The 25772-nt window shown below is 44.3% G+C and overlaps 1 protein-coding gene across 1 annotated transcript; it reads left to right on the forward strand.

Annotated features, from left to right (window-relative positions):
• The first annotated feature begins 298 nt into the window (after positions 1 to 298).
• Positions 299 to 23494, forward strand: LOC123142573 (uncharacterized). Its single transcript, XM_044561431.1, has 7 exons — positions 299 to 304; positions 19772 to 20035; positions 20098 to 20217; positions 21033 to 21234; positions 22064 to 22198; positions 22752 to 22834; positions 23253 to 23494. The coding sequence occupies exons 1-5, from the start codon at positions 299 to 301 to the stop codon at positions 22165 to 22167; spliced, it is 696 nt and encodes a 231-aa protein (XP_044417366.1). The 3' UTR covers positions 22168 to 22198; positions 22752 to 22834; positions 23253 to 23494.
• The last annotated feature ends 2278 nt before the right edge of the window (positions 23495 to 25772 follow it).

A 25772-nucleotide genomic window follows, 5' to 3' on the forward strand; every position in this document is an offset into this window, starting at 1 on the left:
TCGTGGCGGAGCGATAGGGCAGGTTGAGACCACCTAGGTGAGAGGTGGGCCTGGCCCTGGTCGGCGTCCGCGGTTACTTCAAAATAAGACGCTTAACGAGATCTTGGTATTTGATCTGAGTCTGGCCACTGGCCTATATGCACTAACCAACTACGCGGGAACAATTATGGGCACTCGATGTCGTGGTATCAGCCGAAGCCTTCTTGACGTTAGCGACTGAGCGGCGCACGCAGGATTGGACTGGAACGCCTGCTCTTGTATTAGGGAAGCTAGGTCTGCATCCGGCCACCCTCGCAACATGCAGGTGTGCCATGGGCGATGGGCCCAGACCCCTGCGCACTTAGGATTTAGACCGGTGTGCTGACCTCTCTGTTGAGCCTAGGTAGGGCTGCGACGTGTTGATCTTCCAAGGCCGGGCATGACCCAGGAAAGTGTGTTCGGCCAGAGGGATCGAGCGTGTTGGGTAGTGTGGTGCACCCCTGCAAGGAAGTTTATCTATTCGAATAGACGTGTCCTCGGTAAAAGGACGACCCGGAGTTGTACCTTGACCTTATGACAACTAGAACCGGATACTTAATAAAACACACCCTTTCAAGTGCCAGATACAACCCGGTGATCACTCTCTCACAGGGCGACAAGGAGAGGATCGCCGGGTAGGATTATGCTATACGATGCTACTTGGTGAACTTACCATCTACTCCCTTCTATATGCTTCAAGATGGAGGCTGCCAGAAGCATAGTCTTCGATAGGACTAGCTATCCCCCTCTTATTCTGCCATTCTGCAGTTCAGTCCACCGATATTGCCTCTTTACACTGATACCCATGCATATGTAGTGTAGATCCTTGCTTGCGAGCACTTTGGATGAGTACTCACGGTTGCTTTCCTCCCTCTTTCCCCCTTTCCATTCTTCTTGGTTGTCGCAACCAGATGCTGGAGCCCAGGAGTCAGACGCCACCTTCGACGGCTCCTACTACACCGAGGGTGCCTCCTACTATGTGCAGGCATCGTCAACGACCAGGAGTAGTTTAGGAGGATCCCAGGCAGGAGGCCTGCTCCTCTTTCGATCTGTATCTTAGTTTGTGCTAGCCATCTTATGGAAACTTGTTTAACTTATGTCTGTACTTACACTACTACAAAAATACACTTCCGTGATGATACGTGTTTGTCATAGTAGGTCACGTTTTCTGTCATGCATGCACATCCATGACAAATTTATGACAGAATCAAGATAGTCATACCTGTGCTGTCGTAGAAGTGTTCCATGGTATTACCAAAATTATCATCACGGAAGTGTCCACTTCCATGACGATAAATCGCTTGTCATAGAAGTGCTTTCGTCAAGGGTGACCGACACATGGCATCCACCGTAACAGGATGCCGTTAAGCTATCGGGTCCGGTTTTGGATCCGATAACCCGTTAACAGCCCGGACCAATGGGAATTTTCCACGTGTAAAATTCTCATTGGCCGGAGGAAACACGTGTTGGCTCACCGTTGGGACAGATGTCATCCATTCATTGGACAGGGGGCGCCTATGACAGGTGGACACGTCGCACGGCCCAACAGAGGCCCAGTCCGGTGAAAAGGCTGGGCCTATCAAAATAAGCGGGCCGTCCCATTAGCGGCCTACTTGAGTCAGGCCCATTTGCAAGTACGGCCCATACAACTTACACAGAATCGGCCCATAAAAGGCCCATTCTAGATTTGACAATTTCCAGCCCATCGTTAGTTTAAGCCCGTTAACAGCCCGCTATGTCTTTAGGCCCAATTGCGGCCCGAGCTTCTTTTGGCCTATTAGCAGCCCATCGTCAGTTCCAGCCCGTTAACGGCCCGGAACGTCTTTCAGCCATTTTTCGGCCCATTCTGCAGTTGGGCCAATTCTAGCCCGCTGTGACTTTAGGCCTGTCCTCGGCCCATTCGGTAAATGGGCCAACTCTTAGCCCATTTTGCTCTCGGCCTGTTAACGGCCCGCACAACAGTTGGGCCTTTCACTTTAGGTCCACTAGGGGCCCATGTTTCGCAGGGCAACATTTCAGCCCAACGCGACTTTCGGCCTATTAAAAGCCTAGTTTGCAAATTGGGCCTCCTCTGGCCCATAACACTTTCGGCCTCTTACTGCCCCGTAAAGTAAAAGGGTCGAGACAAAATTGACATTTATTTCGGCCTGCTAGAGGCCCGTGGGCCATTTCCATTTATACGGCCCTATCGAGCTTTTGGCCTGTTAACAGCCTGCTAAGAGCCATTGTTTCGGTGGGCCACATCATTTGGGATCCACTTAATATTATTTTGACCAGCCCAGTTAAGGCCCGCTTTGACTACACATGTTTGTTCGTTTGTATGGCATCCAGGAAATGTTTGTGCGTGTTGGACATACTATCGCCTCTAAAAACATACACTATACAATAAAAACACTAAGGCATAGATACGTAGAATAATCCTACACTATACAATAAAGAAATTACAGCCGAATATACCCACTAGGCATTATAGTTCGGCACCAGTGATAATAAAGCGTACACAAATAGCAAATTACATACACTGGACAAATAAAGCTCATACATCATGGACACGTATCAACATAACTTACCATTTGAACTATAATCTCTTCAGAAAATAGGATTGGCCGGATTCAGATAGCACAAATTTCAGTCTGCAAAATCTCCAATTCCTTCGTGGTTACCTCAGTGTCTTGTTTTATTTTTTGACACCTGCATCTAATACCTGCATGTCCAGTCTCAACTTGTTGATTGTACGTTGAGAATCATGTACACGTTGTTTTGCCACCTCTAGTTGATGCTCGAGAACATCAGCACATTCCAATTCCAATCCATAATCATTCGGTAACGTCCATGCCGCACTGCTCGCAGATATTTGTGTTAATGTCACTTCATCCTGAAATGTTTCTGTAAGTACACTTGACTAGGGAAAAAATATAGTTACAACAGTGAAGCGAGCAAGACAGACTATTTTGTAAATGGAAAAACAGGACTAACAATAATGTTACATGTCATGAAGCATAAGCAGGTGATATTTTTAAAAATTATAAAAATGGTAGTCTGTGCAGCCTGCATACATAAATCTCTCTTAGCTCACCAGAGGAGCATGATGTTGGGGCCAAATCCAAAACACAGACAAGTTACAAATTTAGATAGCATGTTGCGTATAAGTAAGCAGGCAGTTTGGCATTCTGTAGCTCAATTAAAGTCTTAGGGAGCATAATGAACAGCAGAGGGATCAATACAAACCTACTACAGCAAGCAAAACTATGCAATCATTAGCCTAGTATAAACTAGATTGTGAGCCTCATGCAGTAATAGGTTGTTAATAGACTTCAAAGCTTCAGGCACACTTCGCCAGAGTAATTAAATGGTAAGGCCTTTAATTATGTCAACTAATAGTTATACAAGTACCCAACATCAGGCATCATTGTTTGGGCATCTCATTAACTGAGGACAAATAAAGCAATTGAAAAGAGTAAATTAACTATGCCTGAAACAAACAAGGAATTGAACTGTTGAGTCGGATACAGTGACTTACCTTAACTGGTTGAATTGGCTCAGCGTTGCTTCTACTTCTCTTGCAAGGCTCCTTCCTAACATCTTGTACTTGGAAATCCTCAATCTTATCTTCATTGCACCCCCTCTGCAAGGTGACACAAACTAGTTACTCGTCTCCTTGGAAGATAAATATGCATACTTTCCAGTCTGTTAACAACACAAAAGGATGAGATTATAACAAAACAACACCACATAATGAAACATGCCACATCTCTTGCACTTGCACACAATGAAATGAGCATTTACTATGTGTGCGCTATGTAAAAACTAGGCATACCTTCGAACTGGATCTCCAGGTACTCTTGGAGAGCCTACTTTAGTGTACAGCCAAACCTTTATGTCACCTATGAGTTAGACAAGGCCCCACTACAGTAGCCCTTAGTGTTTAAATCGTTGACAAGCTCTGTTAGAGTGTTAGGTCAAGAACAGCAAGTAATCAAAGCAAACAGTCCTGGTATGGCTGGCTGATGCAAACAAGCAGTTAAACAGATGTGTGAGCAATGGCTGGCTGATGCAAACAAGCAGTTAAACAGATGTGTGAGCAAATCTTACATACTCCATCCTTCCATCTATATAGGGCCTAATCATTTTTCGAGGCTAACTTTGACCAAGTGTTATAGCAATAATATATGACATGCAAGTTACACAAAGCATACCGTCAAATTCGTATGTGAAAGGAGCTTCCAATGATATAATTTTCACATTATACATCTCATGTATTATTAGTCTTATCAATAGTTAAAGGCGGTCTCGAAAAACACATTAGGCCCTATATAGATGGAAGGAGGGAGTATCAAGAAAAGAAGCAAAGAAGGAGGCCTAAAGACCATCACTTGACTGACCAGATTTAAGGGGCATTTAAACATCATGTGCAACGTATGAACTAACATAAACATTGCATATTCCAGATTCTACAATGGAGTGCACATGTATTAGGTTATGCCATGTATGATGATGCCTAAATGTACACTATAGCAGGCAGGAGTGATTCATCATTGCACGCACAATTGAATTGCAGGTTAAGGGCCAGTTCTATTCCGCCTTTTCAGAGCTTATTGTCAAAATAAGCCATAAAAGATGTAAAGAAGTCATTTTGAATTATGGGCTTGGGCTTAACTTATTTCGCTTTGGAGGGGGGCGTTTCGGGTAGAACCTCACTATAAATTGAAGGGAAGGGGAATAGTGAAATGACTCTGTTGTATGCCTATATTACACTCAAAATGCAACTGGTCACGCCTGCGTCACACCTGACCCTCAAGTAAAAACAAACACGCAAACGTTCATTACCCTGCCCGCTTGCATCTCCTCTCCCCTTTCCCTCTACCTCGATCCCCTGCCTGCAGCGCTAGGGTTCCTCCAGCGAGCCGTCGTCGCTGGTCCCATCTGGCCTGGTCCTCGACGATGCTCTGTCCAGCTAGGCTACATGCGGGTAGGACCAAATCTCCCCGGCTGCTCCTCCCTCTGGTGCCCCCCTCATTCTCATGGTCTCCACCAGCTGCTCCACTGTGGTCCGTCCAATGCACTACTCCGGCGGGCGCTGCACAACTACGGCTGATGCCACACTGCGGCAGAAGGCACCTTATTCCCCCTCCCCACCTCCCAGGTCGTGGCCTTGAGGTGCTGTTGAAGGATGAGCTCATCCAACAAGGTGAGGATCTCCTCTGATTTTTTTTCCAAATTTTCATTCCGATCCACTATACAATGAATTGCTATGAGCTGCTTCTGCTGCTGCTATATGATGCATTGCTATGAGCTACTCCTGCTGCTGCTATATGATGAATTGCTATGAGCTACTGCTGCTATATGATGAATTGCTATGAGCTGTTGCTGCTGCTGCTATATGATGAGTTGCTATAAGCTGCTCCTGCTGCTGCTATATGATGAATTGCTATGAGCTGCTCCTGCTGCTGCTATATGATTAATTGGGATGAGCTGCTGCTGGTATATGATGAATTGCACACTGCTGTTGCTGCTGTATGATGAGTTGCTATGAGCTGCTGCTGCTGCTATATGATGCTTTCAGGTGCTGCTGCTATATGATGACAACCAGCCACTTGGACCATCGAATTTCAATAAATAATTGTTTTCTTCATTTAAATGTGGGTCATGCATTCTTCGTTTAAATTAGGCAATGGGATCTCTATGGAAGACATTGACCAAAGTAGATTGTGCCAAGTAGATGGTATCTTTGTATTTGCATTTTGAACAAATAGTGATGGTATGTTTTCCTATCATATTAATTACTGCACTGGGTTCAATTTGTGATGTTTGCAAGTCAAATTAATTTGCATATGGGCAGCAAAATGACAAAATATAATGCAATCTAGACTTTTCACTGATCATACCAAAGATAAGCTGAAAAGTAAGGCAATAAAAGAACTGGTTGGCTTATTACCTGGAGCTTATTTTCTTAGGATAACTCGTAAAAACTGTCCATAAGAAATTTGGCCAATAGAACTGACATACAAATCACATGTCACAATGATTGCAATGGAGGAGTGACCTACCATAGCACACTGTATAGGCTCACCGCTGCCTCTCCTTTTTCTGCGATGTTCCATGAAATTGCCACATACACCTTGTACTTTTTCATTGTGTAACCCCATCTGCAAGTTGACACGGCTAATTTCAGACATCTCTACATGATAATACATTGCATATCCCTTGCGCATATTTAAACCACCAATTAACGATTGTGTGCGTAGCATAAACTAGCCATGACTCTGTGTGCTGGACTAGCAGGCACTCTAAGGGAGCCTAATGTAGTGCACTGGAATTCCTACATGCCAACTACGATTTTGTGTAATGTACTACCTCTGTTCCTACATATATGTCTTTGTAGAGATTCCAGTATGGACCACATACAGATGAATATAGATGCATTTTCGAGTGTAGATTCACTCATTTTATTCTGTATGTAGCCTATAGTGGAATCTCTAGAAACATTTATATTTAGGAATGGAGGTACAAGGTAGTATCATGTATGACATCTACATATCTAATTTAGCAGCCAGTAGTAGAAATATTGTCTGCACAAAGGGATTACTGGCCGAAAATCCTAGCAAAGCACACTGGCAGGCACAAAACAGTACAAGAGAAAGAGACACACTTACAAGACCGTAGCAATGCCTCAGTCCAGGATCTTGGTTGGCCAAGTTGTTAGATCCAGAAGAAACATCGTCCTTGTAATTTTTGCCAGCTGCATAACAGGTAACAGCGACCTGTTAGTATATTTGAATTACATCGGGCAGGTGGTGCTGGACGGGTTTAAAGGTGACAAGTACCTAGGCCGTGGCGGGTGCTTGGCATCTTGCCAGACGGTGGGAATCAGGTTAGAAATGTCAAGGGTGATGAAGCTGCGCTGGCTGTCGGGGTCCGGTAAGGAGATCTAGAACCGTCGAGTAAGGTGTTTGTGGAGCCGCTCCGGTAGGGTGGACTATGGTGTGGGTGAAGCGGATCTATGGCCGTGGACGAGGGCGTCGGTGAAGCTGCTCCGGTGGTTGGGTTAAGGATGGTGTCGATGATGCGGATCTGCGGCCGTGGACGGGGCGTCAGAAGCTGCTCGAGTAGGTTGGATGAGGATGCGATGAAGCGGATCTGAGGCCGTGGACTTGTGAGTTGGCAAAGCGGCCCCGGTAGGGTTGAGAATGGTATAGGCGAAGCTACTCCGGTAGGGTTGACGATGGTGTCGACGAAGTGGCTCCGGTAGGGTTGAGGAAGGTGTCGGCGCAGAGGATCAGAGGCCGTCGACGGGGCCGTCGGTGGGGCGGCTCCGGGGGGTGTGGACGAAGCGTCTCCGGTGGGGAGTACGAATGAGCCGTTGCAGATGCGCTGCGGTTGACCAGAGTACCGGCGAAGCAGATCCGGCGCCGTGGACAAGGCCGACACTGAATGGGCTGTGGTACAGTGGTGGATGAGCAGTCTACTTGTTTCTAGTGGAGGTGGGAGGGGTAGATGCGGCCGCAGAAGCAAATCCAGCGAGGTGGACGCCGCTGGCAGTGAATGGGCTCGGGTACGTCGGTGGATGAGCAGTCTAGGGTTTCGAGAGGGGAGGGGTAGAAAGGCCGATGAAGTACGGACGGCGTCATGTAAGATGCTCTTGTGTTGTGGAGTTAGTCGTTTTTGCGGGAGGGGGAGAGGAAATGGGGGTGCCGTGTGGTGGGGGGAACCGGAAGTAACCAAAGCAGCCTCGACCTATTATGTAGATGAGGGCGGTATTGTAACTGTTGTTCTCCATGCACGAAGGACAAAAGGGGAATTTCGCATGCTAAAGACTAGGTGGCGGAAATTTTAGAAGGAGGCGGGGGATTTTGCCGTCCGCGGGATCGTTCGTATCCAGTTTCAACTAATTTTGGACCATGCTAGCGGGAAGGTCATCCGAGACTGTGTACACGGGGCACACGTCAGCAGTTAACAACTGGTGTGAAGTCCACCCCAGAAAAAAGACAATAACCCGGGATGATGCGCTGATAACTTGGACGTTCACACGGGCGCGGCCAATCGTACGGGTGTAGAGGCGCGTTAAAAAAGGGATCAAACGCTCAACCTATGTTTTCTCGTGTAAATAGATAATTTAGTGCCATTGGTTATTTACTTTAAACATAATGCATTGACGTGTTAGTGTAGAGGCGCACAAAAAGAAATGGATATTGTAGTCCCACAAAAGAAATGGATATTGTAGTCCGCTACTTAAAAGTGTTACCTCATATGATTACATAGCCTCCATTTCATAAATTGCGTACCCGTTGGATTCATATATGAATATTACATACATTACTTCATAATAGAACCTTAAATTATCCAAGACTAATGAATTTGAATGAAAGAGTAATAATGGTGCATGTACATGATAGCTACATTGGTTGTTTGAAGAAACATCACTGTAACTTTGGCATGCACAATTGAAAAGGTTTATTTAGATAGAAAAAATGATATGTGAGTGTCCAATCTTTATAGCGTTGAATCGATATTGTACCTTTGGCCACGATACGAAGTAGATATTGATTTATGTTCAAGCGATGCACGTCCACGATCGCTAGATAGTGATACGTGAATGAATTGCGCAATCTCTCTCACAGGCATACATATCTCATTTCCCAGTGGGCCTCGGAATCATATACGCGCACTTCGTGTATTTCTCTCCCTCCGTCAAGGTTAGAATTCGTCTTTCTACCCCGTCCTACAAGTCTTTCGCACAGAAACACACACGCTCTCTCTGTCGAACACGCCCACCCCTTTAATTCCGCCCACCCATAGCCACTAATGCCTCAAAGTATAATTATGTCTCTCACACATATGCCTAAGGTTAAATCGAGTTCCGGAACCATATGAATACATACAATGGGATTCCAGCAGAGCACCTTTTGTTTCGAGATTTCTCTCTCTCTCTCTCTCTCTCTCACACACACACACACACACACACAGAGAGACACGCGCGCGCTTAGACATTGTTTCTCGCTTCATTTTTTCCTGCACTTGCATACACACCGTTTGTTTATTATCTCCGTGATGCATTTGTATGAGTAGTTTATCATGTGAGAGACTAGCAAGATGCCCATGCATTGCATGGAACATCAAGATGCATTTCTATGAGTAGTTTATCTTGTGAGAGAAAAGGATGAATGAGGGAAGGCCTTATTTGCAAATGTGGAGAGGGGTGTGGGTATCTTTTTGCAAAATTGCCATAGTTTCCTTCCTATCCGTCAGATATAAATCGGACGGCCTATATTGCAGGATGGCAGGCACACCATCAATACCAACTCTGTTTTTTATAAGAATAGATAAAAGGATGAACGAGGGAAGGCCTTATTTCCAAACGTGGAGAGGGGTGTGGGTATCTTTTTGCAAAATTGCCATAGCTTCCTTCCTATCCGTTAGATATAAATCCGACGGCCTATATTGCAGGATGGCACACACACCATCATCACCAACTCTGTTTTCTACTCCCTCCATTCCTAAATATTTGTCTTTTTAGACATTTCAACAAGTGACTACGTACGGAGCAAAATGACTGAATCTACACTCTAAAATATGTCTACGTACACATCCGTATGTGGTAGTCCATTTGAAATCTGAAAAAGACAAATATTTAGGAACGGATGGAGTATAATATAAGAGTAGACATGGAGATATATCTCCAGCATGGTCTACAACAAAAATGTGCTGGACTGGTTAGCGCCGGATGCTCGCAATGCGATGTCCTGAGTTCGAATTATGTCTTTAACTTTAGATTTTTATATTTTATATTACATATTTAGCATATACTTCTTTCGATACTGTACTGACAGTGGAATCCACAAAGTACTTACAATACAAGATAGGATGGACATGTTTCTTTTTAATTTTCTATACGAAGCTGTAGCCACCCTGCAAGTCACGTGCACACTGTACATGCAATTAACTTTTTATAGAGGGAGAATCATACACGCAATTAACTCAAATGGATTGGATGTGACTCTATTATTTCCAGCATAAGAGCATCTCCAACGGCAGTCGGAAAATTTCCTCCCGCTTCCTTCCGCGGAGGACGACATAAAACGCCAGCGGCATACATTTTTGCAACTCTAACCAACCAGATGAAATTCGTGCAAACACGGACTGTTTTCATATAAGCATGAAGGATTTCGTATAAAAGCCGGATCTTCATATAAACATGATGGATTTCATTACATTTACATGAACAAAGCGGTGCTAGTCCGACTCTCTTGGTATAATTAATACTCCCTCCGTTGGGAAATACTTGTCCTAGAAATGGATGTATCTAGACTTATTTTAGTTATAGATATATCCAATTTATCCATTCTTAGAACAAATATTTCCCGCCAGTCGGAGAGGGAGTACCTAATCTAAATGGCCGCCCGCGGATCCCTTTTGTCTTCCTCATGTCCAGCAGAGACTTGCGGGGTCGACGAAGGTCCTCGGAAGAGACGAAGCAACAAAGAAACCACTTGAATGCGCAGTCGTTGCCTCGAAGGTGGCCTTCATGGGACCCAAGTGGCGGCGGCCTCCCATGTTCTACTTCTCCTCGATGATGGCGGCGGACACGAAGAAGCTGGCCACCGACTCGTTGCTCTCCACGCACCCGGCTTCTGTCTCTGCCTGCATGGCGCTGCCGCAGGCACGGGAGGCGCGCCGACAGACACGGGAGGCGCGGCCACTGCAGACACTGGTGGCGCGGTACGACGTGGCAGCGACGACGCCCATACCGGCATGCTCGCAGCCGTGCCGGTGTGGAGCAACTCGCCAGTCCTCATCGAGCTGAACTGGAGCGGCGAGTTGCTGAACCACGCGCCGGCTTGGGGCGGCAACTGGCTTCGTCGGGCCAAGCGAGGTTGGTGAAGCACCGAGCAGCCTCGCCCGTATCCGGAGGGCTCGGCGGGCCACCTGCCGGGTAGTGTGCCGGAGAACGGCTCCTCGGAAGCCATCGGAAGAGTGGAGAAAATGGTGAAGGAGGAGATGGGGGAGCGGCGGAGGGGTGCGATTCTTGCCTGCTGTCTGTCTGGCCTCGTTTAAATAGAGGGCGGACGGTAGGAGCTTGGCCGGCGTCTGGCCTCGTTTAAACTGAGGGCGGACGGGAGGAGCTCAGCCGGTGATTGTGTTTAATTCCGGCCCGCTCATGAAAGGACGTGTGGACGGAGTAGGTTTCTCGGTTTGCATGCGGGTTTAACGGAGGGGTTTGATGGAGGCGAGGAGGCATGTTCAGCCGGGCGTGCAGCGGGCGCCGCAGTACTATTCGATTTGACAGCGGGTGGCGCAGTTCCCGATACGGCTTTAATGCAAACGAGGGAGGGGGTAGCGGTTCCCGAAATATCGAACGACCAATGATACATCCTCCTACAATTAGCATCGTGAATGCATGAGGGAAGTAATGAGAGGAGGACCGGGAAAAGAGGCTGCACAATGTGAATGCAACGCAGTTTGCACTCATATAAAGGTGCCCCTCCATTCCAATGCATCTACCACATCGTACGCACCTAAGCATTTGCCTAAGCACCTAGACTAAGCACAAAAGTCCTCGCTCTAGACCCATGGCAGCGATGCGCGCGAGCGGCCAACGGCTGTGCCAGATGGTCCACGACGTCGGCCTGCGGCATGGTACCGAGGATCGTCTCCAGACGGTGTTGGCGACCGACTGGTGGATGGCCGCCGTCGACGCCAACTACGACTCTCAGTTGGACCAGATGATCGTTGCCACCACCAACAAGTTCACCGTCCTCAAGAAGCTCACGAACGACATCGCCGTACTCCTCCAGCCCACGCGCCCGGGCTCCTCATTACCTGCCACCCTAATCGGCCTCCATGGCCGGAACCTCTTTCAAGCACTGGTGGCCCTGCGACTGCCCGCCGATGCCACGAAGAATGTCCACCTAGAGGTCGCGCTCACCGAGAGGCGCCTCGCCTGCAAGAATTCGTCGACCTACACATCCACGTGTACGAGCAAATCGTGTACATAGGTATCTACAAGGCCAGTGAGGACGCTACGACGTTGGCCTTCCTCAACCGGCTGGAAGCCTTGGATGCCTTTGCTGAGAAGCACCTTGACCTCGCCACAAAAGCCGCCGCTCCTTAGCCGCCGGTCGGTGGCCCGGCGCACTAAGTTGAGGAGGAGGAGGTCGTACGTTGATGGATGCATCTTTCTTCTTGCCTCTTGTAACCACCACTGCGACCGCATCATCGTGGCCTTAATTCTTATTGTGCTATTGCATTCTCGTTCCAGTCAATACCGACATGTGCGATCCCTTTGCTTAATTATATGCATCACTGTAACTAGTACTCCATCCGTCAATTTATAAGTTGTGCTTACCTTTTCCATCAACTTCGTGCAACGCACGGGCATCTTGCTAGAAACACTAGGAACATGTCGGACCGCATGTGACCAAACTAACGATGCGCCAACCTATAGCTACTACGTACCCTGCTTATCTGGTGGAAATAGTCCCGTATTATCGTTTCCAATCGTTATTTATATCTATCGATCATGCCAAGGAGCGAAACCAAATGTTACAATTTATACATGTTTCTCTACTCCAACTCCTGTAGAAGACTCAGTTGGTGATGGTGGTGTGTCTGCAATCCGTCGTTTTTGACCATTAGATCTGCATCTAACGGCTGTGAGGTAAGTTGTGGCATTTTTGCAACAATAGCCCACTTCTCTGCTCCAATTTGCAGAAAACCCATTATTATCTTCAAAGCAACCACATCCCTCCCTCACCTCATCAAAACAGCCTGAGAAATATATTTTGAGTGAAAAGTAATATATTAGGAGTATATCAAAACAAGAGTGATTTCTTTCAAGTTTGTGAACAAGTACTACTATTCTACACTTTGGATCCGTCGTAATGCACGGGCACATTGCTAGTAAAAGGAAAAGGCCTGCCGCGTTCGCGTCGCACCCCCACACGCCCGGGAATCGGGAGTACTCCACGGCCCGTCTGGCACGCCACATAGCTAGGGAAGGCGTGTTGCCTAGCATTTTCACTTTCATGTGGGACCGCCATTGAGCAAACCGACTATTGGCAAACCGCACCCCGCCCGCCGCCGGGTTGGAAAACAGAAACGAGGGGAAGATCTAGCTGTAGCACGGAAGCCAAGAAATTTGGTGTCTGATGGGGCTCGTTGATAAAGTAGGTGCATTCTGTACTACTACTCCTACTAGTACGAAGTTTGTACTACAACTAGTACTACCACTATACAACTAGGTACGTGCACGACACAACATCGTAGGAACAAAAAACGGGAAGATCTTGTTTTGGGAGATTTATCTTTTTTCAGTCAACGTAGTATGAATAATATGATGTGGGGGGCACCCATGAAGCTTATGTGGCTCGGTTGCATGGCTACGAAAGGTTAGAGAAAAATAAATAGATAGTGTGTTTAGAGTGCACCCCACTAAATAGATATACTTTGGATCCATTGCAACGCACGGGCCGACACATCTATACCCCTACTAGCAAGATGCCCATGCGTTGCACGGAACATCAAGATGCATTTCTATGAGTAGTTTATCTTGTAAGAGAAAAGGATGAACGAGGAAAGGCCTTATTTGCAAATGTGGAGAGGGGTGTGGGTATCTTTTTCCAAAATTGCCATAGTTTCCTTCCTATCCGCCAGATATAAATCGGATGGCATATATTGCAGGATGGCAGGCACACCATCATCACCAACTCCGTTTTTTATATATAATAATAATAACTAGCAAGATGCATGTGCGTTGCACGGAACATCAAGATGCATTTGTATGATTAATTTATCTTCTGGGAGAAAAGGATGAATGAGGGAAGGCCTTATCTGCAAATGTGGAGAGGAGTGCGGGTCAATTGTCATAGTTTCCTTCCTATCCGTCAGATATAGATTGGACGGCCTATATTGCAGGATGGCAGGCACACCATCATCACCAACTCCGCTTTTTTATAAGAGTAGAGATACTAATAACTAGCAAGAGGCCCATGCATTGCATGGAACATCAAGATGCATTTATACGAGCTGTTTATCTCGTGGGAGACGAAGATGAACAAGGGAAGTCCTTATCTGCAAATGTGGAGAGGGGTGTGGGTATCTTTTTGCAAAATTGTCATAGTTTGCTTTCTATCCGTCAGACGGTCCATATTGCAGGATGGCAGGCACACCATCATCACCAACTCGTTTTTTTACAAGAGTAGAGACTAGCAAGATGCCCGTGCATTGCACGGAACATCAAGATGCATTTTTTTACAAAACACCTGTTGTGATTGACGCATGCAGGAGTAATCCCATGTGTAAGAACTAATGATATCTTAATTGCCCAAACTTCTTTTTTTAAATGAATTGTCACTATTTATTTTTACTTTATGCTTTACAATGCACAATTCCATGAATCTTAAAATAGTTTTTTATAAAACTAATTGATTTTGAACTAGATGAACTATAAGAATTAAATGAACATCTACATCATGCATATATGATTCAAAGCTTACATGCTATAGTGTGTTATTTATTCATAATTTGGTTACCAAATCTCATGCGTGCAATGCACGTGTACCTTACTACTCCCTCCATTCCTAAATATTTGTCTTTCTAGATATTTTAACAAGTGACTCTATACGGAAGAAAATGAGTGAATCTACACTCTAAAATGTGTCTACATACATCCGTATGTGGTAGCCATTTAAAATGTCTAGAAAGACTTATATTTAGGAACAGAGGGAGTAGTTGGTAGTAGTAAGAAACAAATGTCGGGTTTGGCACAAGCTCGTACTGCGGGAGCACCACAAGGCCTGCCGCAGGAGTTACATTTCCCTCTTGGGGCCCACGGGACCGAGCTTCAGTGGCTTAGTGCACCGGCCTATGAGTCAATGACATGCGGACCTTAAATGCGGCTGGCCCACATGTCATTCTCATGGTAGTGGCGTGGTTCGCGACTCACTCGTTCGAGATGAACCGGCCGGTGATGGCATAGCCGTCGCTAGGGTGCCACAGCTGTGCGTCGAGGCGTTACGAGGCGTAGATGGCCACACCGGCGGGTACTACCTGTAGTACAGAAGTACTCCCTCCGTCCCAAAATTCTTGTCTTAGATTTGTCTAGATACGGATGTATCTAATCTAGTTATGTTTTAGTGTTAGATACATCCGTATCTAGACAAATCTAAGACAAGAATTTGGGACGGAGGGAGTACTCCAGCTGAGGATTGATGCCCGGGACGAAATGTGTCACAACCGCTAGATGAAAATTCGATGGTGCGGGAGTACGGATCGGAGCAGGCAACCCGCGTCCAATCGGGTGTGGCTGTGGTAAAAAGTTGATGGTCGCTGTAGTTCAGCTGGCCCGCATGTCATGCACACAAAGGCAGAGGAGCGGTGGGGCTGAGAGGGATGAGGCGCACGTCCGGGGACGTCGTGCCATGGGTTGGAGCGGCGTCGCGGGAATCGCGTGTGGGTGTGGCAGTGGTAGAAACAATAAACGTGATGGTCGCTGTGGTTCAACTTCCATGGACAAGCTGTCATGTCTGCTGACACATGCATTGCATACCGCTCACTGCAAGGAGCAGTAGTAGAGAAAACTTGTTCCAAAGGTACCATTTTCCCGATGAAATTCTCGAGATCACTACAAGAAATATGTCAACTTGTGACCTTCTCTCAGTGACCCCGGCTGAATTGGTCATAAATCCATGGCTATTCGCTTGGAAGGGCTCAAACCCTGAAATTGCCTTACACCAAATGGTCATAAAGCAGACAAGAGTGGTCAACAACCTTATTTCTACCTGATTACGACCAATATAAATGGTCATGAGGTTGTGAACGTGGATGCATTGGTACTTAAGGTGTCGCTCAAGGTGGGCTTGGGCCTCGGTGGAACGAGGCCACCTTCTTTTTTTTAAAAAAAATCTGTGTGCCATGTAGGCGTTGGCCCATCCAGGAAGAAATGTGGGATACCCTCATGCTACTAAAAAAAATTCGGCCCAACAAAAATGGGAAAATAACAAGTTTTTCATGTATTTAAATATTTCTAACCAATATCAACAATGTTTTATATGTATATAAAAATGTACAATGTGTAAAAACAAATATAGACATCAAAACGTATGTATGAAAAGATGTTTTTTTGTTAGGAATATATGAAAATATGTTAATCATGTATTTGAAAAAAGTTAAACATATATAAACAATATATACAATGTGTCTTAAAAATGTAGACATGTGCTCAAAATATTAGACATGAAAATATTTATTAAAAATGTTAATGATGTAACTAAAAACCATTTAATATCTATAAAAAATGTTTCTAGTGTACACAAATTTGTTCATAAAATGTGGTCTAATGTTCTTGAAAAATGGACAATTTTTTTACAAAAAATATTTGTTAGGTTATTCACAAAAAAACTCATTTTGGGAACTCGAAAAATGGAAAATGAATATGCGGAAATTTGTCTTTTTCATGAGAGGTGGATCAACAACTTTTTACATCCAACCATTTGGTCAATTGTTCATTAAATATGGCCTAGTATGTTAGAAATTTGATTTGGTCCAATTTTCCAACAAATATATGGTAGGTTCTTCACAAAAAAAAAACCTCATTTTGGGCACTCAAAAAATGGAAAATTGATTTTTTGTCCAAATAAAATAAAAACTCCCTTAGGAAACATTGTTCCTCATTGCAAGATGCACCCTTGTGCACTATATGAGATCATTTGAACAAACTATGCCATGAACGTGGCCATAAGATTGATCATTTGGCTTGAAAACCAGGAATCTTCATAAATGATAGCTCATTTCTGAGAACACTTTTTAAAAATAATTGCTGTATTACAAGTTTATTATTTTTTCTGGCAACTTGGTCACATATAATGACACAATGCTAAGGTTTTCCAATTTTTTTTAATTTTTTTGATTTTTTTATGCCCGTTTCAAAATGCGGTCAAAACGGCGGGCTTGACCGTTCCTAGCTAGTGGTTGAATCTTGGATAACTTTTGATGTTTCTCTGATTAAATAGATACTTATGTACCTATAAATGATTTTTGGAAAAAATAAAGAGCAAACTATGAGGCAGCTGCAGTTCAAATTTGACCCGCTTCCAACTGAATCGGTAGAAATTTGCCTTTTTCACGAGAGGTGGATCAAAACTTTTTACACCCAACCATTTGGTCAATTGTGCATTAAATATGTCCTACTATTTTAGAAAAATGATTTGGTCCAATTTTGCATCAAATATATGGTAGGTCCTTCACAAAAAAACTCATTTTGGGCACTCAAAAAATGGAAAATAAAATTTCTGTTCAAAGAAAATAAAAACTCCCTTAGGAAACATTGTTCATCATTCAAGGATGCACCCTTGTGCACTATATGAGATCATTTGAACAAACTATGCCATGAACGTGCCCATCAGATTGATCATTTGGCTTGAAAATCATGAATCTTCACGCATGATAGCTCATTTCTGAGAACACTTTTTTAAAATAATTGCCGTATTACAAGTTTATTATTTTTTCTAGCAACTTGGTCACATATAATGACACAATGCGAAGGTTTTCCAATTTTTTGTTTGTTTTAATTTTTTATGCCCGTTTCAAAATGCGGTCAAAACGGCGGGCTTGACCGTTCCTAGCTAGTGGTTGAATCATGGAAAACTTTTGATGTTTCTCTGATTAAATTGATACTTATATACCTAAAATGATTTTGGAAAAAAATAAAGAGCAAACTACGAGGCACCTGCAGTTCAAATTTAACCCGCTTCTAGCTGAATCGGCAGAAATTTGTCTTTTTCACGATAGGTGGATCAAAACTTTTTACACCCAACCATTTGGACAATTGTGCATTAAATATGTCCTAGTACTTTAGAAAATTGATTTGGTACAATTTTGCAACAAATATATGGTAGGTCCTTCACAAAAAAACTCATTTCGGCCACTCAAAAAATGGAAAATGAAATTTCCGTGCAAAGAAAATGAAAACTCCCTTAGGAAACATTGTTTGGAATTCCTAGATGCACCCTTGTGCACAATATGAGATCATTTGAACAAACTATGCCATGAATATGGCCATAAGATTGATCATTTGGCTTGAAAGTCATGAATCTTCACGCATGATAGCACATTTCTGAGAACACTTTTTTAAAATAATTGCCGTATTACACGTTTATAATTTTTTTCTGGCAATTTGGTCACATATAATGACACAATGCGAAGGTTTTCCAATTTTTTGTTTTTTTTTGAATTTTTATGCCCGTTTCAAAATGCGGTCAAAACGGCGGGCTTGACCGTTCCTATCTAGTGGTTGAATCTTCGAAAACTTTTGATGTTTATCTGATTAAATTGATACTTATGTACCTATAAATGATCTTGGGAAAAAAATAAAGAGGTGGAGTTCAAATTTGACCCGCTTCCAACTGAATCGGCAGAAATTTGTCTTTTTCACGAGAGGTGGATCATAACTTTTTACACTCAACCATTTGGTCAATTGTGCATTAAATGTGTGATAGTATTTTAAAAAATTGATTTGGTACAATTTTGCAACAAATATATGGTAGGTCCTTCACAAAAAAACTCATTTCGGGCACTCAAAAAATGCAAAATGAAATTTCCGTGCAAAGAAAATGAAAACTCCCTTAGGAAACATTGTTTGGAATTCCAAGATGCACCCTTGTGCACAATATGAGATCATTTGAACAAACTATGCCATGAATATGGCCATAAGATTGATCATTTGGTTTGAAAGCCATGAATCTTCACGCATGATAGCTCATTTCTGATAACACTTTTTTAAAATAATTGCCGTATTACAAGTTTATAATTTTTTGTGGCAACTTGGTCACATATAATGACACAATGCAAAGGTTTTCCAAATTTTTATTTTTTTTGAATTTTTTATGCCCGTTTCAAAATGCGGTCAAAACGGCGGGCTTGACCGTTCCTAACTAGTGGTTGAATCTTGGAAAACTTTTGATGTTTCTCTGATTAAGTTGATACTTATGTACCTATAAATGATTTTTGGAAAAAATAAAGAGCAAACTACGAGGCAGCTGCTGTTCAAATTTGACCCGCTTCCAACTGAATCGGCAGAAACTTGTCTTTTTCATGAGAGGTGGATCAAAACTTTTTACACCCAACCATTTGGTCAATTGTGCATTAAATATGTCCTAGTATTTTAGAAAATTGATTTGGTACAATTTGCAACAAATATATGGTAGGTCCTTCAAAAAAAACTCATTTCGGGCACTTGAAAAATAGAAAACGGCTTTTTTGTGCAATGAAAATGAAAACTCTCGAGATCAACATTGTTTGTCATCACAAGATACACACATGTGCACAATATTATTTCATTTTAACAAACTATAAGTGGTTAATATGTTGAATGTTTGCCCTAAATAAGAGGATAAAAACTATAAGAGAAACATAGGCTGAATTCTGATTGGTGGAATCCGTTGTGACATGGATCGATGACGTGGCAAACATCCGTCCATCCATACATCAATCCATCCGTCGATCCAACCCAGTGCAGCCTCTCTCTCTCTATCTCACGCGCGTGAACCCTAGCCCCCACTCCTCTCCCTGATCGCTCCCCGCGCCCACTCCTCTCCCCGATCGAGATCCCTCCGCCGCAGCCCCGTCCTCCCCTTCCTTCCACCGCCCACCTCTCCCCTCGCCTCTGCCACCCACCTCTCCCACTGGTCTGCACCCTCCCCTTCCCTCCCCTACGGCCAGAATCATCGCTCCCGCCTTCTACCCCTCCCCCCGTGGCTAGCTAGGGTTTTGGCCACCACCCCTAACTTCGCTGGGATCCACCACTTCCGGCGACGGCGAGGCTAGATCACCGCCGCCAACTCCATCGGGCGGAGCTTTCCACCATCCTCATCCTCGCCCTTCATCACCGCATCGCCACTCCGTCCCCACTCCTCTCGATCCCTTCCCCTTCCTCTCCTCCGTCTTCTCCTCGCGACGCCCCACCCTCCACGCGCTCGCCCGCCTCTGCGGCTCCGTCGACACCGAGATCTCCCAGTGCGTCGAGGTACCCTACTCTCCACCCCTACCCCCGCTGCCCTGGTCTGAATCTGATCGGTTTGGTTGCAGAAAGCGGAGGCAGCGAAGCAGGAGGCCACGGTCGTCACGCTCAACGCCGAGATCCGCCGCGCCAAGGCCAAGCTCCTCGAGGAGGACCTGCCCAAGCTGCAGAGCCTCGCGCTCAAGAAGGTTCCATCGTCTCTGCACATCTCACTGCCCCGCGAGATTTGTTGGGACACTTCCTGGAGTTTAGGATCGTTGGTCTTACCTTACACATTGTTGGTCTGCTGAATTTTGTGCTATGAGGTCACTGTCAATAGTTTCTCTTGCCCAACGCATGATCACATTATCTCGGTCTTGTACAAATGCTAGCAGGTACTGGGTCATCTGTTCATTTGCATTTCATGCGGGTTCATATTCTGCATAGTGTGAGACTGGCATCTTTCATTTGGTTTGCTGGAACATTGCAGAAAAGAACTTCTTCACATAGAACTGGCATCTTCCTAATTAATCCACTGTAGTAGCTTGGTAACTGAAGACCTTGTATGTTTCACACACAAAATAATCATTTTTGAGACTCGTGTGGAGAAACAAGTAGCACTTGTAGTGGACAACTAGATGTTCTGCAAATCTTCTTGTTCCAGTAATGTTTGAGTATCTGTTAACAGAATAACATTAGTAGTGCTATGATTTAGTTCTCATCAAAATCAACAGCCCTCTCTTGTGTTCCTGTTATGAGAATTGTTCCTTCAAGGATATGCCAGAATGACATATGTGTTCAATCTTCAACGTGAACAATTGGTGTTTTCCTCTTTGTTTTGGCCCCTAAATATTTTTCTTGAAGCTCCACTGCCGAATCCTGTTCCTGGTACAGCAAGCACCAGTAGTGCTCTGAATATAACTGTTGCATGTGTAATTAATAAATGGCAGAAATAACACCTGCTTGGAATCTCCCGGTCCTAGCGTGTGTGATCTGACTGGGTTGCGTTGGTGTGTGGTTGCAGGACGAGGTGGTGAACCCGCTGTTCGAGAAGAGGCCGAAGCAGTTCGGCATCAGTGGCGCCCTGCCGCCCAAGAAGGACCTCCACCGGTTTGTCAATTGGCCCAAGGTCATGCGCATCCAGCGCCAGTGCCGCATCCTCAAGCAGCGCCTCAAGGTGCCCCAGGCACTCCACCAGTTCACCCGCACCCTCGACAAGAACATCGGTATATACGAAACTTGCCTGTTCATTCGTCGCTGGACTCGGAATCCACAATGCCTGAGGTCGTTTAGTTGTTGTGCTGTATTATTTTGACCGTGAACATGAACATGGATTGGCTGCAATTTCTGGCTACATTGTACTCCATGTATTATTTCTTGTCAGTGTTCAGATTCTTGCAACCGTGAACATGAAAATGGATTGGCTGCTATTTTAAATGATTAAATCTGTCAGTGTGTTCTATGCTCACAGCATAACTGGAATGTGGCAAAATTAAGTGTCTGACAGGTTAGCATAGTCTGGTCTAATATCTCGCTACATTGTACTCCACGTATTATTTCTTGTACCAAGCCACTCATAAATCCAACATGTAGACTAGTGAAGTCCAGCCAATAGAAAGCTGCCACCACAACCTCTATTTGCATGCATCGTTACTTAGCTTGGAAGAATGACTACACACGTATGCATTCTAATGATCACATACATGTATCTAGTTCTCCTCATAAAATATTTGCATGCATGAAAAAGTTCCAACACATACACTCTCATTCTTACTTAGATTAGAAGCATTCTGTACAAGACAAACTACTATATGCTAGTATTACTTACGCTGTGTGTGGGGCACTCTCCTTTAATTTTCTAGCATGTTAAATTTAACATTCTAATATATTTCTTTGAAACAATAGTCTAGCATAACTTATTTACTTCATTTTTTAAAACAGCTAATACATATTGAATTATTCATATATTAATCTAAAATAATAACCAAACAACTACAGGATAGTGGATTAGTGGCATGCATGTGTGACTTAGTTTTTGTTGTGTTTTGCTTGCAGGTCATTTTGTGAAGGCCGCCAAGGGAAGGAGTGGGGGATTTGGCACAAGGCCGGTGATCGAGTCTATGCTCTCTCCTCCATGGAAAGACCTAAATTCAGCTTGACAGAGAGCACATGAATGGTTTCAGCTTGACAGTGGGTGAACTAAGCCATTTTTATTTAGTTTACTCTCTGCCATGCCAAAGCCATCATTGTGATCCTGCTGCCATCAAGTCTCTGGTTCTTGTCAGTTGTTAGCTTGAGTTAATACATGTTCATATAGCTAATTTGCTGCTGTTGTGCATAAAATTCTAGGAAGGTCTGGCTGCAAGTTCTGGTTGTAGTGTGCTCTCATGTTGTACATGCCCCTATGTTTAGTAAGATTAAATTGCTACTATTAATGATGAATGCTTGAGTTTTGAAATTTGAAGCATCGCCTACTTTCTGGTCCTGTAGTGTTTAAAACTAATAATTATGATGCATTGGTCTATATGGCCTTGGCTTTTAATGCCATACACATTCTAGTGCCAGATCCAGGACCTGATCTTAGCATTCAAGCATACCTGACAATGGTCTGATCCTAGCTATAAAATGTAGGGGACAACAATTTGCAGCATTAATTAAGTCCTGCTATAGTCTTTTTTAAACTTCTTATGAGATTGAAGCATTCGTTCTGATTTCTGGTTTGCTGGTTTGCTGATTGTTGTAGACAAATGTATGAAACTTCTTAGCTGTGGACGACAACTACTTCCTTAAGAAGGACCAGCATCACGCATCAAGTATGCCATTGAGGTAATTCACCACTCCCTCCAGCACCAACTATGTATTTTCTCTAGTTGCTCTCCCAAGTTTTGTGCACACTGTGCGTCAAGTTCTCCCTAAATGCAAGGTATTGTATATGTAAAACCAATTATCCAATACATTTTTCACAAAGAGATTAGTCTTCTTATTTAGCCCAGATGTTTTAATTTATGGAGTTGTTGCTTATTTGGTCAGATTTATTTCCTTATTGTAGGCATAAGAATAAGCTGATATGAACATAATAATGATACTCTGCATGCTATGAGTAAAGTGCTATCTGGGGAACAAAAATCATTGTATTAGCAGAAATTGTGTTATCATTCTAAAGAACTTGTCCTTTTTTTGAATGGCCTGTTCATAATATATTGGCTCCAGTGTTTTGATTCTTCTCTTCTGATTCATGTAACAGGGTGACGGCCGAAGGCATGATGATAGTTCTATTGCTGTTCTAGTGTAGCGAAGGTGGCCTAGTCGACTATGGTCGCCTAGTGAGTCGTGCATACGGTTTCATCTGACTGTAAACTTGATGTAAACTGCTCTAATTGTGGAGCTTGTTATCTGATTGTAAACTTGATGCTGATCACATTTGTATGTGTGTTATATGATGTAGCACTTTGATGGTTGATAATATTTGAAGTATTTCGTGTGTTTTCTGTGTGCCAATTTAAATACTAGGTATTTATTTGCGTTAAATTAAAAAAATTGAAGAATATTGCCCTGACGGCTAGGACCCATTACTAGAACATGACAATGGGGACTCACCTGACTAGTGAACCCACTTTATCACAAAAGAAAAAAAATGAAATTGACTAGTGAACCCACTTTATCCAAAAAGAAAAAAATGAAATTGTTGAGACAAAAAGGCCATGGCCCAAAAATAAAAAGGCTGCAATGTTGGGCTTGGTCTATGAAGCTGACAAAAATTCATAGGGAAAAGTATATAAATGGGCTGAATTAATGGGCTCGGCCCATGTAAAACACCGAATTGGACCGGGCTAATTCTTCTCCATGTCAGCTTGCCACGCTGGATCCTACGTGGCCTTGGGAGGTTGCTAGTGACCAAAAATTTGGTCGTGGAACCAACGACCTTTTACATATCACAAAGAAGGTCGCTAATTTCAGTTTACGACTGCCAGCTTTTGACCATCTGTTTTTGGTCGCAAAAAGGTCGCAAATGAAAAACAATGACCATTCAGCGACCAATAGTGATGGTCGCAAGTTGACATATTTCTTGTGGTGGATATCATTAGTTTTTACACATGGGATTACTCCTGCAAGGGTCAATCACAACAGGTGTTTTGTAAAAAATGCATCTTGATGTTCCCTGCAATGCACGGGCATCTTGCTAGTTATAGAAGAAGCCCACACGGGCATCTTGCCGCAAGGTGTGCCACCGACCCAAACTCAATTTTTTTTCAGCGCGGCGTGGCCGTAGTTTGGCACACCCCTCTCCACATTTGCAAATAAGGCCTTCCCTCATTCATCCTTCTCTCTCACAAGATAAACTACTCATACAAATGCATCTTGATGTTCCGTGCAACGCACGAGGATGTTTCCTTGGGGGTCTCTCTAGCGCGGCGTGGCCGTAGTTGCAAGTTGACACCCCTTGAGATGCCGACTTTGAGGGGCACCCGGATTTTGTCCGATGAGCAGGTAAGATGAGTTTGATCACATAGTAAATGCATTCTAAAGACTACTTCCGTGTCCATTTCCTAATTCTCCCCCTCGCCACTGTTTCACTGGTTAGGCTCGGTGCGAGTGGAGATTGGCTTGCATATGTACGGGAGGGTACCAACATCAATTTGCACAACATTTACAACGGTGACACCGTTCACGTAGAACCTTTGTCCAACATTGGGATCAGCCATGCAACGGGCCACCGCCTGAATTGGTACGATGGAACCACAGTGAGATTGAAGAAGATAGCACGAACCTTGCACATGGCGGTCAAAGGTGGACCATGCTGTCTCCCAGTTTTGCGGTGACAAACCAGGGGACTTGTTTCGTATGGGACACATCCTACGGTATACTCGCTCTCTCCCAGTTTATTTGTTTTGAATTTTTTCGTTTTATAAGTTTCAAATTCAAATTTAGAGCTCCTCATGACATGTTGAGATTACAATGCCCATTAAATCGTTGCGTGCATGTATAGTAAAGAAAGAAATCTTGAGTTTGGCACGAGTTCGTGCAGCGGTAGCACCACAAGGTCTGGCACATGAGTTACATTTCCCTCTCGGGGCCCTCGGGACTGAGCTTCTGCGCCTTACTACACCTGCCTTTGAGTCAATAACATGTGGACCCGATAGGTGGCTGGTCCACATGTAATGCTCCCGAAGGCAGAGGGGTAGTGGGGCCGAGAGGGGTGAGCCGCAGGTCGGGGGACGTGTGGTGTCATGGGTTCGAGCGGCATCGTGGGAATCGCGTGTGGCTGTGGTAGAAACTTGATGCTCGCTGCATTTCAGGTGGCCCACATGTCAAGCACACAAAGGCAGAGGGGCAGTGCGGCCGAGAGGGGTGAGGTGCACGTCGGGGGACGTGGTGTCGTGGGTTGGAGCGGCATCATGGGAATCGCGAGTGGCAGTGGATGAAACGTGATGGTCGCCGTAGTTGAACTTCCATGGACAAGCTGTCATCTCTACGGACACATGCATTGCATACCGATCACTGGAAGGAGTAGTAGTAGAAAAAGCTAGGGGGATAAATAGTTCCGTATAGTTAAGCGGACCCACGCTACTACTTGTTTCAAAGACATGCACACCATCGAAATATTCCATCTATATCAATATACACAGAGAGGGAATATTTTTTTTACAAGAGAGGAAATAGTTCATCCATCCATAATGCCCTGCTACTGGTGCAGCTTCTTCTTCTTCTTCTTCTTCTTCTTGTTGTTGTTGTTGTTGTTGTTGTTGTTGTTGTTGTTGTTGTT

The sequence above is a fragment of the Triticum aestivum genome, chromosome 6D, assembly GCF_018294505.1.
Source record: "Triticum aestivum cultivar Chinese Spring chromosome 6D, IWGSC CS RefSeq v2.1, whole genome shotgun sequence".
Taxonomy (NCBI): Eukaryota; Viridiplantae; Streptophyta; class Magnoliopsida; order Poales; family Poaceae; genus Triticum; species Triticum aestivum.